This window comes from Scyliorhinus torazame, chromosome 18 (genome assembly GCF_047496885.1).
Source record: "Scyliorhinus torazame isolate Kashiwa2021f chromosome 18, sScyTor2.1, whole genome shotgun sequence".
NCBI classification, from domain to species: domain Eukaryota; kingdom Metazoa; phylum Chordata; class Chondrichthyes; order Carcharhiniformes; family Scyliorhinidae; genus Scyliorhinus; species Scyliorhinus torazame.
In genome coordinates this window covers 119105589-119122310 of record NC_092724.1, presented here as the reverse complement: position 1 = coordinate 119122310, position 16722 = coordinate 119105589, and the positions used below count along the sequence as shown (strand labels likewise).

The following is a 16722-nucleotide window of genomic DNA, read 5'->3' as shown; positions in this document are numbered from 1 at the left end:
TGGAACATTTGTGAAATTCCGAAAATCGTGAGGACGTTTTTCATTACACGTCCGGTGAAATGGGAGCCGTGATCGGACTCTATACTGCGTGGGAGGCCCCATCTTGTAAAGATGTGGTGTGTTAATATTTTAGCCATCGTCTTGGCCGTATTAGTTTGTGATGGAAATGCTTCCACCCATTTTGTGAAGGTGTCTATGACCACCAACACATACTTGTAACCATTTCTGCACGGGGGTAGGGGTCCTATATAATCGATCTGGAGATTTGTCCAGGGCCCATTAACGGGGCGGTTATGGCTAAGTTGAGCCTTTTTCGCATTTCTGTCCGGATTGTTCTGTGCACAGATTAAACAATTCTCTACGTAGTGTGACATCGGTTTTTAAATCAGGCCACCAGCAAAGCGGTCTGAGGTGGGCTAGGGTGGGTTCAATTCCTTGGTGTCCATGATTGTCATGGAATCGACAAATGATTTGGTTCCTGTCCTGGCTGGGAACTATATAAATGCCATCCTTTAAAATCACACCATCGTGTGTGGTGATTGCGTTTCTAAACTTGTCGTGCGGGGCTGGGAAGGTTCCCTTTAAAACTTCCCTGAGTTTCTCGTCCTCTTTCTGGGCCTTCGCTAAATCCTGAATGTTGGTCTGTGAGACCTGAACTGCGTGTACTGGGGTGCTTTCGGGGAGGTTCCAAAAATAACCATGCCTGGAGCCTGCCTTCACTAGGGCGTCTGCTTTAACGTTTCCAGGGGGGGGAAGAACGGTGATGACTGAGAACCGTTAAAAAAAATATATATATATTTTATTTAACATTTTTTGGCCAAACATAACAGTACGTAGTGTTTCTTTTAAACAACAATAAAGCAATATAAATAACAGTGGCCAGTTTTAAACAAATAAATAAATAATATATGAACAGAAACAAAAACCAAACTAAATGGCAACTGCCTTGTCAAAAATAAATACTCTCCAAAGATACAATCCAACAGTCCAATATACATTACCTAAAACAAGTGCCTATACATATACAATAACATCCCTGAGAGTCCGTCCGATTCCTCCACACACCCCTCCCCCTCCCCCCCTCCCCCCTGGGTTGCTGCTGTTGTCTTCTTTTCCATTCCCTCTATCTTTCTGTGAGTTGGTCGACGAACGGTTGCCACCGCCTGGTGAACCCTTGAGCCGAACCCCTTAGTACAAACTTAATCCGTTCTAACTTTATAAACCCTGCCATGTCGTTTATCCAGGTCTCCACACCCGGGGGTTTGGCTTCCTTCCACATTAACAATATCCTGCGCCGGGCTACTAGGGACGCAAAGGCCAAAACATCAGTCTCTCTCGCCTCCTGCACTCCCGGCTCTTCTGCAACCCCAAATATAGCCAACCCCCAGCTTGGTTCGACCTGGACCCCCACCACCTTCGAAGGCACCTTTGCCACCCCCACCCAAAACCTCTGTAGTGCCGGGCATGACCAGAACATGTGGGTGTGATTCGCTGGGCTTCTCGAGCATCTCGCACACCTATCCTCTACCCCCAAAAATTTACTGAGCCGTGCTCCAGTCATATGCGCCCTGTGTAACACCTTAAATTGTATCAGGCTTAGCCTGGCACACGAGGACGATGAGTTTACCCTACGTAGGGCATCAGCCCACAGCCCCTCCTCAATCTCCTCCCCTAGTTCTTCTTCCCATTTCCCTTTCAGCTCATCTACCATGATCTCCCCCTCGTCCCTCATTTCCCTATATATGTCCGACACCTTACCATCCCCCATCCATGTCTCTGAGATCACTCTATCCTGCACCTCCTGCGTCGGGAGCTGCGGGAATTCCCTCACCTGTTGCCTCGCAAAAGCCCTCAGTTGCATATACCGAAATGCATTCCCTTGGGGCAACCCATATTTTTCCGTCAGCGCTCCCAGACTCGCAAACGTCCCATCCACGAACAGATCTCTCAATTGTGCTACCCCTGCTCTTTGCCATGCTCCAAATACCCCATCCATTCTCCCCGGAACAAACCTATGGTTATTTCTTATCGGGGACCGCACCGAGGCTCCCGTCTTTCCCCTATGCCGTCTCCACTGCCCCCAAATTTTCAATGTAGCCACCACCACCGGGCTTGTGGTGTATTTCTTCGGTGAGAACGGCAACGGTGCCGTCACCATAGCTTGTAGGCTAGTCCCGCTGCAGGACGCCCTCTCCAATCTCTTCCACGCCGCTCCCTCCTCTTCTCCCATCCACTTACACACCATTGAAATACTGGCGGCCCAGTAGTACTCACTTAGGCTCGGTAGTGCCAGCCCCCGTCCCGTCCCGACTACGCTGCAAAAATCCCCTCCTCACTCTCGGGGTCTTCCCGGCCCACACAAAACTCATAATACTCTTCTCGATTCTTTTGAAAAAAGCCTTCGTGATCACCACCGGGAGGCACTGAAACACAAAAAGGAATCTCGGGAGGACCACCATTTTAACCGCCTGCACCCTACCTGCCAGTGACAGGGACACCATGTCCCATCTCTTAAAGTCCTCCTCCATCTGTTCCACCAACCTCGTTAAATTAAGCCGATGTAATGTACCCCAATTCTTGGCTATCTGGATCCCCAAGTAACGAAAGTCCCTTGTTACCTTCCTCAACGGTAAATCCTCTATTTCTCTGCTCTGCTCCCCTGGATGCACCACAAACAACTCACTTTTCCCCATGTTCAATTTATACCCTGAAAAATCCCCAAACTCACCAAGTATCCGCATTATCTCTGGCATCCCCTCCGCCGGGTCCGCCACATATAGCAACAAATCATTCGCATACAGAGATACCCGGTGTTCTTCTCCTCCCCTGAGTACTCCCCTCCACTTCCTGGAACCCCTCAATGCTATGGCCAGGGGCCCAATCGCCAGTGCAAACAATAACGGGGACAGAGGACATCCCTGCCTCGTCCCTCTATGGAGCCGAAAATAATCAGACCCCCGTCCATTCGTGACCACGCTCGCCATAGAGGCCCTATACCCATCTGATATATCCATCTCCAAAGCCAAATCTCCTCAGCACCTCCCACAAATAATCCCACTCCACTCTATCAAATGCTTTCTCGGCATCCATCGCCACCACTATCTCCGCTTCCCCGTCTGGTGGGGGCATCATCATTACCCCTAGCAGCCTCCGTATATTTGTATTCAGCTGTCTCCCCTTCACAAATCCAGTTTGGTCCTCATGAACCACCCCCGGGACACAATCCTCTATCCTCGTTGCCATTACCTTGGCCAGAATCTTAGCGTCCACATTCAGGAGGGAAATAGGCCTATAGGACCCTCATTGCAGCGGGTCTTTTTCCTTCTTTAGGAGGAGCGATATCGTTGCCTCTGACATAGTCGGGGGCAGCTGCCCCCTTTCCCTCGCCTCATTAAAGGTTCTCATCAGTAGCGGGGCCAGCAAGTCCATATATTTCCTATAGAATTCAACTGGGAATCCGTCTAGTCCCGGGGCCTTCCCCGCCTGCATGCTCCCAATCCCTTTCACTACTTCCTCCGTCTCAATCTGTGCTCCCAGTCCCGCCCTCTCCTGCTCCTCCACCTTAGGAAATTCCAGCTGATCCAGAAAGCACATCATTCTCTCCTTCCCATCCGGGGGCTGAGCTTCATATAATCTTTCATAAAATGCCTTGAACACTCCATTCACTCTCTCCGCTCCCCGCTCCATCTCTCCCTCCTCATCTCTCACCCCCCCTATCACCCTCGCTGCTCCCCTTTTCCTCAGTTGGTGGGCCAGCAACCTGCTTGCCTTCTCCCCGTATTCGTACTGTACACCCTGTGCCTTCCTCCATTGTGCCTCTGCATTATCCGTAGTCAACAAGTCAAATTCTGCATGTAGCCTTTGCCTTTCCCTGTACAGTCCCTCCTCCGGTGCCTCCGCATATTGTCTGTCCACCCTCAGAAGTTCTTTCAACAACCGCTCCCTTTCCCTACCCTCCTGCTTTCCTTTATGTGCTCTAATAGATATCAGCTCCCCTCTAACCACTGCCTTCAGCGCCTCCCAGACCACTCCCACCTGAACCTCCCCATTATCATTGAGTTCCAAGTACCTTTCAATACACCCCCTCACCCTTAAACACACCCCCTCATCTGCCAATAATCCCATGTCCATTCTCCAGGGTGGACGCTGTTCTTTTTCCTCCCCTATTTCCAGGTCCACCCAATGTGGAGCGTGATCCGAAATAGCTATAGCCATGTACTCCGTCCCCGTCACCTTCGGGATCAGTGCCCTTCCCAAAACAAAAATCCGTGAATAAACTTTGTGGACATAGGAGAAAAACGAAAACTCCTTACTCCTAGGTCTACTAAATCTCCAGGGGTCTACTCCTCCCATCTGCTCCATAAAGTCCTTAAGCACACTAGCTGCAGCCGGCCTCCTTCCGGTCCTGGACCTCGATCTGTCCAGCCCTGGATCCAGCACCGTATTAAAATCTCCACCCATTACCCACTTCCCAACCTCTAGGTCCGGGATACGTCCTAACATACGCCTCATAAAGTTGGCATCATCCCAGTTCGGGGCATATACATTCACTAAGACCACCGCCTCCCCTTGCAATTTGCCACTCACCATCACGTATCTGCCCCCACTATCCGCCACTATGGTCTTTGCCTCAAACATTACCCGCTTCCCCACTAGTATAGCCACCCCCTGTTTTTTGCATCTAGCCCCGAATGAAACACCTGCCCCACCCATCCTTTGCGTAGTCTGACCTGGTCTATCAGTTTCAGATGCGTCTCCTGCAGCATAACCACATCTGCCTTTAATTTCTTTAGGTGTGCGAGTACCCGTGCCCTCTTTATCGGCCCGTTCAGCCCTCTCACATTCCACGTGATCAGCCGGGTTGGGGGGCTCTTTACCCCCCCCCCCCCTTGTCGACTAGCCATCTCCTTTTTCAATCCAGCTCCTCACCCGGTTCCAACGTAGCCGTATCTCCCCCCAATGGCGCCCTCCCGCCCCGACCACCCCACCCCATACCAGCTCCCCCCTTCTCCCCAGCAGCAGCAACCCAGTTAACCGCCCCCCCCCCCACCCCCCCCGCTAGGTCCCTCACTAGCGTAATTGCACCCCCCATGTTGCTCCCAGAAGTCAGCAAACTCTGGCCGACCTCGGCTTCCCCCCGTGACCTCGGCTCCCACTGTGCGAGGCCCCCTACTTCCTGCTTCCCTGTTCCCGCCATGATTACCGTAGCGCAGGAACAAAGCCCGCGCTTCCCATTTGGCCCCGCCCCCAATGGCCGGCGCCCCCAGCTCCTCATCCTCCCTCCCCCCCTTCCCCACGACATGGGGAAGAGAGAAAAGTTACAGGGTCGCAGGATTAATAACTTGGGAAATCATCTCTTCCCCCTTTTCCCCCTCTTCACCCCACATATTCGCCCCAAACGTTCTTTTTCTAGCCCGCTTATTCCAGTTTCTCCTCGACAATAAATGTCCACGCCTCTTCTGCCGTTTCAAAGTAGTGGTGTTTCCCTTGATGTGTGACCCACAGTCTTGCCGGCTGCAGCATTCCAAATTTAACCTTCCTTTTGTGCAGCACCGCCTTGGCCCGATTAAAGCTTGCCCTCCTTCTCGCCACCTCCGCACTCCAATCTTGATATACGCGGATCACCGCGTTCTCCCACCTACTGCTCCGAGTTTTCTTTGCCCATCTGAGGACCATCTCTCTGTCCTTATATCGGAGAAATCTCACCACTATGGCTCGAGGAATTTCTCCAGCCCTCGGTCTTCGCGCCATAACTCGATAGGCTCCCTCCACCTCCAACGGGCCCGTCGGGGCCTCCGATCCCATTAACGAGTGCAGCATCGTGCTCACATATGCCCCGACGTCCGCCCCTTCTGCACCTTCGGGAAGACCAAGAATCCTTAAATTCTTCCTCCTCGCATTATTCTCCAGCACCTCCAGCCTTTCCACACACCTTTTGTGTTGTGCCTCGTGCATCTCTGTCTTCACCACCAGGCCCTGTATGTCGTCCTCATTCTCAGCAGCCTTTGCCTTCACGACCCGAAGCTCCTGCTCCTGGGTCTTTTGCTCCTCCTTTAGCCCTTCAATCGCCTGTAATATCGGGGCCAACAGCTCCTTCTTCATCTCCTTTTTAAGTTCTTCCACGCAACGCCGCAGGAACTCTTGTTGGTCAGGGCCCCATATTAAACTGCCTCATTCCGACGCCATCTTGCTTTGTGCATGCCTTCCTGGCCGCTGCTCTAGAGGATCCACCGCAATCCGGCCACTTTCCTCTCCTTTTTCCATCCGTGTCCAGGGGGGATTCCCTTCTGGTTTACCGCACAGTGTTTTTAGCCGTTAAAATTACCGTTGGGGATCCTATTAAGAGCCCAAAAGTCCTTTCCACCGGGAGCTGCCGAAACGTGCGACTTAGCTGGTCATCGCCGCACCCGGAAGTCCCTGACTGAGAACCTTAATTATGCCGTATTTCCTATCCTTCACTGTCTCTAAGATATGGCGGAGTAATGGGGCTGAGGGTAGGGGTTTACTGTCCGCGGAAACAAATCCTCGTTTCCCAGAGTGGTAGGAACTCTGTCAAACTATTGCAGACATACAAGCTGTCTGAGTAGATGTCTGCTGGGGTCGGGAACGAGTCTGGGCGGTCTACAATATATGCAATCGCTGCCAGCTCTGCTACCTGCGAGCCTAAGTGTCCTGGCAACTTCAAGGAAATTTCATCTAGGGCGCGTCCCTGCGCGTCCTCTACATATATACCGCAACCGGTAATTCTCTTTCCGTTTAACACTGTAGATGAGCCATCCACATAAATCCTTAGGGGTGCACACGTGTCTGTGGGCTGGGGTTTCTCGGGTGTACTACCTGTTTTCCTTGGGGGTGTTTAGGGAATAAATGGGCCTGTGTTGTGTTTTGTGGTGATGATCTCACATTCGTGAGGGGTGCCTGCATATTGCAAATTATCGGCAAGGAAGGTGTAGGTTTTGGTCCTCTTTACCGTGATGTCCTGTCCCTGTAAAAGAAGGGTCCAACGGGCTGCGCGAATTTGGCTGACTGTGCCATCTTTAAGTTGGCTGTCTAACAATAGCTATGTCGGTGTGTGCTCTGTGAGGATGGTGATGGGGTTGAGTCCTGTAATGTAGCCGAAGTATTGCACTGCCCAAAAAACTGCGAGCAGGTGCCTTTCACAGGCAGAAAATCCTTGCTCTACGGGGTCTAACATGCGTGAGGCGTATACTACGGGGCGTAACTGGTCGTGGCGTTCCTGGAGGAGCACGGCCGAAAGGGTTCGGTCGGTGCTTGCTACCTCGATAGCGTACAGGGAATGTGGATCTCGGACCTGTAGTGCGGGGGCTGTGCTGAGTACTCTTTTTAAAGCATCCACGGCATCTGTATGCTATGGAAGCCATTCCCATGGTGTCTGCTTCCTGAGAAGTTCGGAAAGGGGTGCTGCTTGGTGGCGAAACCGTCAATATGGTTTCGGCAGTAACCAACCAGTCCTAAAAATGACCGGAGGGCTGAGACATTGTGGGGAAGGGGCAATTTGACGATCGAGTCAATTCTCTTGTGCTCGATCTCGCGTTTACCATGAGTGATCACTGTTCCCAAGTAAATCACTTTTTCTTGCAAAATCTGGGCTTTCTTGGGGTTCACTTTACAACCAATTTCTTTTAGGAGTGCTCGGAGTTCGGCGAGAAGCAAAATGTGCTCTCCCTTTGTGTCTGTCTGTAGTAACAAGTCGTCTACATACTGGACCAGACAATCGGGGTGGGAAAATTTTGCTAATCCATTTGCCAGCTGTCGGTGGAAAATGGAGGGGGAGTTGTGGAAGCCTTGTGGAAGGCACGTCCACGTGTATTGTTGCCCTTGGAATGTAAAGGCGAATTTGTACTGGCACGCTTTAGCCAATGGAATGGACCAGAAGCCATTACTAATGTCCAAAACCGAAAAATATTTTGACTGGAGTCCCTGTTTGAGCATGGTCTCGGGACTAGTGGCTACGGTGGGGGCTGCTGCTGGGGTTACTTTGTTCAGTTCCCGGTAATCAATGGTCAGTCGCCATGATCCATCCGGTTTCCTGACGGGCCAAATTGGTGTGTTGTTTGTGGAGGCTACTGATCTGAGGACGCCTTGATCCAACAAACTTTCTATTACTTTGGAGATTTCTCCCTCTGCTTCCTGGGGAAATCCGTACCGCTTCTGAGGTTTAGGGTCGGGACCTGTAATGTTCATGAAGCCAGTCAAACTGCCACAGTCGTGCTTGTGCTGTGCAAATGCTGCTTTATGTTCCTGCAGGACTGCCCTACCCAGTTTGTCTGCACTAATGGCTCGAGGGTCGAACCAGAAGTATCCCACTGAGCTAATCCTATTTACATAGTCTCCTACTGTGAGCGTGGCGGGGGCCCGTGCTGCCTTTGCCATTTTCCAAACACACTTGTTAACTGGATCAAAAGAGAGGTTATGGGAGCTCATGAAGTCGATCCCAAGGATATGTTCTGCTGTCTGGGGCAGATCAACTAAAACTACGGGGTGCTTGGTTGCGATGTTACCTATCTGTATTGCTATAGGGGCTGTGATGTGACCCTGTTGTAAATGGCATGTAAAGCCGCTGAGTGTAATGGTGTCTGCTGTGGGCCACGTGTCTCGCTGGAACATCGTGGAGGAATTGAGTGTGGTGCGGGACCCTCCTGTGACCCAAAGAAATTCCACGGGTTGTCCCCGGACTTTGCCTGCTACTACCGGTCTACCGGACTTGTCCCAAAGGGTCGCATACCCAAGTTGGGGAGCCGGAACACCGTCAGTCGGTGCCGTTCATGTCTGTACTCTCTGAACGGGCGCTAACGCTATGGATCGGCTTTGCCTTATTCTTGTTTAGGGTGCCTGTCTGTTGGTTTCTCTGCTGCTTCTGGGGCGCGTGCACTCTCGTGCAAAGTGTCCTAGCTGTCCACAATTATAATATTCTTGAGGTTTTGGCTGGGGTTGGCTGTTCCTGCCCTCATTTACCCATGCGGGGTTCTGGTGTGCCTTAACTGGGTTCATTTCTGCCTGCTCTTCATCGGGTGTTATAAATGCGGTTTTGCCTGCAATTGATTGCTCCCAAGCGCGGGACAATCTCTTCAAAACCCATTTTTCATGGCCTCATCTGAGGGGGTCATAATTTGCGCAAGCTTTTCGTCCCGTTTCTGTGGCGTGGGAGACTAGAATTCAAGTCCATTTGGCCATATTATCTGGGGACAAATGGGCGCGGACTAACTCTCCAAAAACTGCGGTAAAGTGAATCCACAAATGTCCAGCAAACGCTGTGGGGTGCTCTGTCTTCTTTTGCCTACACTTATTTAGACCTTCTCCGGGGTCTCCTCTGTTAAAGCAGATCGCATCAAGGATCGTTGTGTGCATCTCTTGGAGTGTGGCTCCTCCTACATTCTGTGGGTCGGGGAGGGCTGCTACGACTGAAGGGTCGAGGCTCAAAACCGTGAGCTTCACTTGCTCCTTTTCGTCCAGGCCGTACATGGTTGCCTGTTGTTTGACTTACGAAAAAAATTGGTGGGGGTCGGATGTGGGACGGAACGGTGTAATTGTTCCACCTGCGTCCCGTAATTGGGTCACGGTTAACGGGGTTGTGTAAAGGAAATCTGCTTCTCCTTCTCCTGCGGCCCTGCGGTGTGTGGTCACAGGATTCATAGGGGTGTGTTCTGCCTGTTCGGTTAGGGGTTGGGGCACTTTCCTTTTCTGGGAATTTTCCTGCGTACATGTCCCAGGCAGTCTCGTTCAATTCCTGCCAATCGTGGCCGTTTTCTTGATCTAATTGGGGTCCGAATGTATTCTGAAATCCATTTTGCACGGACAGCAGAGATTGCAATTCTGCAATTTGCTTCCGGCACTTTGCATGGTCTTCTGAGCTCTGCCTTTGTTCCGTTGTGGAAGTATGGAGTGTTCGTAGGGCTGCTTTTAAATCATTGCACAGTTTCTGCAATTTCTCAACTGGCTGTTCTGTTTCTTGTCTTACCAAGACCGTACGTTGCATGTCCTGGTAGGCCTTATCATATTGTGTCTGAAAGCTGTTCAAATGCACGAGACAAGACTGATGTGCCCTCTTGGCATCATCCACCTCTCTGTCCCTTGCTGCTAACTGCTCTTTCAGATCTCGATTCTCTTTTTCTACCTCACTCATGTCTACCTCACTGGTTCTGTCTCTCTCCTCTATCTCTCTACGGAGCGTCCTAACGACCTCCTCTGTGCCTCGCAATTGTGCCAGACAGGACACGATTGCCATCGGCTTGCGAGCTTTTCCCAAGCTCTTCTTGTGGATCTCTGACAGGTTCTCCCACCAAGTATGTCCTATACTCCTGGGTCCTGTTTCCTCATTGTCAGAGAATTCACTCCAAAGGGGCCATCCTTTCCCTTTGAGATATTTTCTGATCTCTTCTTCCCAAACGGGACACTGTCCTACTTTACTACTGGTCGCTGCGACCTCGAATTCCTGGGGGTTCATAAGGCGTTCCATTGCCTTCATTGCCATTCTCTCTACTAGGATCTTTACCGAATTTGGAACAGGGGGTGATAAAGCGGTGATGTAAACACAGGTACGGCTTACATTAATTTCCCGCCTACAAAACTCCCGACAGTTTTTCGCAACAAAATCTCTCACGTTTACCTTATATCCCTGTTAGTATGCATGCATTAACACACTTCCGAATCTCAGATGCTTGATCAGTACTGTTTTGTCGCTTGTGGTTTTTCTTTCTGTTCCCAATTGGATTCTTAATTCAAATTTTGGGTTCTCTCGGAGTGGTTAGGCCACTTCTAAATCGAATCCCGGCGGAGTCGCCAGTAAATGTTGCTAACTTTTGGTTGGTTCTTACTTTGGCTCTATTTAATCACGTTTTCCCAAGAGTCACCAGGTATCTTTCGACACCGCTACAAGGTTCAGAACCGAATACTGATCAATGACTCGATACACGAGTTAGTAAGTTTAAAAGCAATGCTCATTTATTTACACAGTCAAATCTACTCATGCATAAACTCTACAAAATAAACTACCACTATTACAAAAGCCTATACTTAGCTTTGAGCGCCCACTCAGTCAAAGAAACAATGGCTGTTGCTCGGTTCTGAGGCTGCTGGGTTGAGCTGTTTACAGGATAGCAACTAGGAGCGTCTATCTCGTAGCGTGCGTTGACTTGGGACTTACTTGGTCTGCTGTAGCTGCTAGGCTGGTCTCTCTCTTCGCTGAGAGCCAAAGCCAAAGGAGAAAGATTCTCCCTTGGGTGATACCTCTTATACTGCAAAGGGCTTCGCGCTCTTTTGGGCGGGCCTTGAACTTGGCCTCAACTAATTGGGTCTTTCCCAATCATCGGTATCGATTTTCCTCCAATAGAGGGGTGGTTCCCTGATCGCTGGGCGTGTCCTGGTGACTGTCAGTCTACCTTGTCTTAGCTTCTTCTGGCGCCGGGGAGTCTGTCCTAACATTGTGTATCTAAATGTTTCCCTTTTGTCCCCGGAGATGGCTCATTAGTATGTAAATCATTTGATAGTTTCTGTCCTGTCTGAACGTTTAAGGTTCTAATCAACAGACCAGAGCTTGCACCTGCTTTTTTCTTAGCATTGTCCAATTTTCCCTGCAGTCTTTGCAAGTGTCCATTTTGTAATCGGGACGTGGCCATCCCATATGGCTACAGACAGGATATGGGTGATCTCAAGGATGTGTTGTACTCCTGAGAAGCTTGCAGTGCTGATAGAAAACTACAATAAATCCATGAGCTGTTAAATATAAATGTGATGGTTCTCCAGGCCCAGGGCCACTGTCTACACACTCTCCCAGTGTCTGCGTGGGTTTCACCCCCACAACCCAAAGATGTGCAGGTTAGATCAATTTTGGAAAATAATTGGATACTCTAAATTTATATTAAAAAAGAATAAATGTGATAGTCAAAATCAACAGTTAGGGTGAGACAATGAGGTACACTGTCACCTGATTAAGTTGATTAATTTAATAATGGAAACACTGATCAGTTTTGCAACAAGAGATGATATATAATCTCAGTTTCACTGGTGCTATATTTTACTTCAAAATATCCTCTAAAATAAAGTTCTTTGTTATATATCTCTAATCGCCAGTTGTTTACTGGAAGATACAAGCTTCCATTTTCATAGTCCCATCCATTGACTCCATCTACACCTCCCGCTGCCTGGGGAAAGCGAGCAGCATAATCAAAGATCCCTCCCACCCGGCTTACTCACTCTTCCAACTTCTTCCATCGGGCAGGAGATACAGAAGTCTGAAAACACGCACAAACAGACTCAAAAACAGCTTCTTCCCCGCTGTTACCAGACTCTTAAATGACCCTCTTATGGACTGACCTCGTTAACACTACACCCTGTATGCTTCATCCGATGCCGGTGCTTATGTAGGTACATTGTATACCTTGTGTTGCCCTATTATGTATTTTCTTTTATTCCCTTTTCTTTCCATGTACTATGATCTGTTGAGCTGCTCACCGAAAAATACTTTTCACTGTACCTCGGTACACGTGACAATAAACAAATCAAATCCAATCATAGAAACAAAGCTGGTGGAATGATTATTCTAGGATAATAACTGGTACCTAGGCTGAAAAGGGCCCATGGGTAGACAAGGCCGAGGGTGAGAGCAACTGTTCGATACTCAAAACAATGAACCATAATACAAAGCTGTTCTAGGCTTTTAATTTAACCTTGTGCAAATAATATTCTTGTTGAAGTAGTGAACATAGCCTGGTATGGGCTAACAGCTTAACTGAATTGCCATTATGAGCAGCTTTTTCAACATGACTTTAGGCATAAATAACTGGACTCAAGACAAGTAATGAAACATTTGGAAGTCAGTTTAAGATGGAATGTTATTGGGAGAATTAAAGTGGTCAAGGGGGACAGCTTGAGATGCGATTAAAAATAAGATGAGGTAAGAGTAATTGGTCAAAATCAGAAGGTACAGGGCAGCATTGTGGTGCAGTAGTTAGCACTGCTGCCTCATGGCACCAAGGACCCGGGTCTAATCCCGGTCCTAGATCACTGTCTGTGTGGAGTTTGCACATTCTGCCCGTGTCTCACCCCCACAACCCAAAAGATGTACAGGGTAGGTGGATTTGCCAGGATAAATTACCCTATAATTGGAAAAAAAAAATTGGTACTCAAAAATTAAAACAAAAAACAGAAGGTACATTCAAAATGCAGGTGAATGGCATTGCAGGATTTTCAATCCAAGGCTTAGACAAAGAACTTTGTTTCCAGGTTTTCAACTCTGAAAAAGGGTTAAGAGACTTTGGGGGAGCTCCGTGCAGGTGGGAAAAAAGTCTCAAGACAGATCCTGGTTAAGCACACCCGAGTGGTTTAAGAAGTCAAGACAGCTTGGGGTTTAGGGAAGTGGAAGAAGAAAGAAAGAGCTGTTAGCTACTTGTCATAGTCATAGACTGGGAGTATACCAGTGTTATATTCCACGTTTAACCCTGATTAATCAGATGGTGATAATGCAACTATCTTCCAAAAATTAAAATTAGTCCAATGGAGAGTACAGTATTAGAATTACACACGAACAAGGTAAACAAAGGTCATGTCATTTGTGAAGCATGAGGAAGGTGTCCAGAATAGTTGGAAGGAATGCAGTTGAATAGGTGGAAACATTCTGGGTTAGTGTTAGAGGAAGGGAGTTGTGAAGAGGGCAACTTAAGGATTGGAATTGTGTCTGCTGCTTTTGGAAAATTAAGCAAGATATGCAAAGAGCACCAAAAGGTATTTATATAACACCTTTTAAAGTCGTGAAACATCCCAAGCACTGTGTATTATCAAATAATGTGGAAAGCTAAAGATATTTTTATACAAACAAAGGCAAGAGTTTATGAAGCAATGATTATCCCCACATTGCACAAACCTGAGTTACGGGACATGAGAAAGGTTCCAAGTGGCACAGACCGCAGAGATGGGTTAGTTCAGAAGAATCAAAAATCAAAAATGAACAAGGCTTGGACAAGAAACAAATGTTATGCAAAAAGTCTGAGGCACCTGACTTTTGGGCACATTTCAAGAAATGAAGAGTTTGGGCACATTTCAAGAAATTAAGAGAACTGGATTGCCTTTCATGGCCTTGCACACAGAGGGACATGTAACAAAACAACCAAGGAAGCAATGGATACAAGAACAAAGAACAATACAGCATAGGAATAGGCCCTTCGGCCCTCCAAGCCTGCGCCAACCACGGTCCCTGCCTAAACTAAAACCGTCTGCACTTACGGAGTCCGTATCCTTCCATTCCCACCCTATTCATACATGTGTCTGGATGTGCCTTAAATGCCTCTATTATACCTGCTCCCACCTCCCCAAGCAGTGCATTCCATATATTTACCACCCACTGTGTAAAAAAAAAAAAAAAAACTTGCTTTGCATACCTGTTCTAAACTTTTCCCAATGCACTTTAAAACTATGTCCCCTAGTACTTGACTCTCCTACCCTAGGAAAGAGCATCTGACTATCCACTCTGTCAATGCCACTCATAATCTTCAATATGTAATGTCAAACGTGATTTGTCATAGAAATAGGTACATATGACAGAGCAGGCAGATTAGTTCAGAATCAAAAAAAAGAGTCCCCAGTCATGTGAAGCCCATCTATCCACCCACCTAAGGAGTCCTGGTCCCATGCACCATGACACCCAACTCTCTTCCCAGTCTCCTGACACCATGATGCCCAACTTCTGTCCCAGTCCCCAGCATCATGACTACCATCCTCCCATCCCCTGCAATTTGACACCCACCTGCCATACTCCTCTGTCCAGTTGTACATGTCCTTGGTGTGTTGGATCCAGCTTTCTGGGCTGAATTGACTGGTGGAATGGACCAGCTTCTCACACGCACCCCATGGCCTGAGGGAGTAACTGTACATCCAGCTTGGGTCTCCTTCGTGCAATCCTATACACACAAAGATCTCCCTTCTGTAAAACACACATGTATACTTCAGTGAGTTGCGGTACTCAGACAATTCCAGTCCTTCAAAAGAATCAAATCTTCACTTCAACACACAAATTCAGTTCTAACTATTCCAATCTGGAGTAAAGGCAATTATATGGGGCTCTGTTTCTGCATGTTCCTCCAATCATTGGTGTCACTACTTCTGGGATCAGAGCAGACTCACCCATGAAATTTCAGAGGAAACATCCATTAAAAAAAAAAAAATTTAGAGTACCCAATCGTTTTTTTCACAATTAAGGAGCAATTTAGCGTGGCCAATCCACCTAGCCTGCACATCTTTGCGTTGTGGGAGTGAAACCCATGCAGACATGGGGAGAATGTGCAGACTCCACATGGACAGTGACCCAGGGCCGGGATGCTAACCACTGCGCCACGTGCCACCCTAGAGGAAACATCCATGACCATGATAGTGTGGGAGCTCTAACACACAAAAATCAATAATCTTGTTGACATTGGATTCTTGTTGGTGAGCATGTCTGAAAGATACAAATTTGCAGGCAACAGGGTTGTTAAAAGAATGTAAACAGAAAATGGCAGTCACTGCATACAGTTGTCAAAGAGCAGGAGGTTGATAAGTGTCAGTTGTGATCCAGATCACAAAGATGCACATTGGAAATTCACAGGGCATCGCAATCCAAGTAGCATTGGATGGAACATGGCGGCCAACACCGATGAGTTAGCGTGATTCTTGAATCAAGACTGTACAATAAATGAAAACGAACGGCAATGTATATAATTTTGAAAATGCCAATAAAAAGATTTTTTTTAAAAATTATTCCTGAATCGCCCGACTGAAAAGTTGAGTCAACATCAGCTGGAGAAATCATGAATAGAATTATAAAGTTATGGAGGAGAGAAAACTCCCAAATTGGAAATGCATCAATTCTGGTCACACTCAAGAAGTAATCTGCTAAATGTTCCATCATTGTGGTGAAGGATGAAAAAACAGCATTTTTAAGAAATTGGTCAGCAGCACTTAAATCAAAATGAGCTTTCCTGTGTCTAAGCAAAATTCGCAATGCAAAATAACGTGATTGCCAAGCACCCTCAATAAATATATTTGTTAGGATTTTACATTTTAGAAATTAACACAAGGTTACAAAATAACACCACACATAAAATAGCGAAAAACAGAATGAGCAATTAATATCCAATCCACACCCCCAACTTTTCAGGCTGCCTCCCGAGACACACTCAACTAGAATGAGAGCCAGCCGCCAGTCAATAGGGGGGAAAATCACATCTACCCGAGGGTATAAAACAGAATATCTACTCAATACAATGCTCAGCCCACCCCCAAATCTCCCGGAGGACCAAACCCGCCTCACCGGGCCCCCTCCCACAAGCAAGCTTAAAAGTGGGTACCTCCAATCCTCAGGGAACAACAGGATACCAGCCATGGTGCCAGGCCTGGCCTAGCCCAGCACCATCCAAAACAGAAATGCAGGATATTATGTACACAGGGCCTCCCACAGAACGGCAAACGCCACACCCCACCGGGCCTGCGCTCACTCAACCCCATCCAGGACAATGCACCACTCCCACAAGGAGCGGAAGGATGGTCACGAACACTAGCCAGGCGGGGTCCCAGTCCAGGAGAATAATAGTCAAGACACCAGTCAATACGGCATCCTGGGGGAAAGGGCTGGCCCTCTTCCACCCCCCACCCACTGCACCAGACCAGAACAAACGCTCAGCCAAATAAAAAAGGCAAACAAGAAACCCCCAGGGAGAGGACACCCAACCGACT

The 16722-nt window shown here is 48.2% G+C and overlaps 1 protein-coding gene across 3 annotated transcripts in view; it reads right to left on the bottom strand.

Moving 5' to 3' along the window:
- Positions 1-16722, bottom strand: part of tmem260 (transmembrane protein 260) — a 61235-nt gene that overhangs the window by 9428 nt on the left and 35085 nt on the right. For all 3 annotated transcript variants that reach the window (XM_072483230.1, XM_072483231.1, XM_072483232.1), the window contains one exon: positions 14759-14935. In XM_072483230.1, the coding sequence (XP_072339331.1) occupies positions 14759-14935 (177 nt within the window). The remainder of the gene's footprint in view (positions 1-14758; positions 14936-16722) is intronic.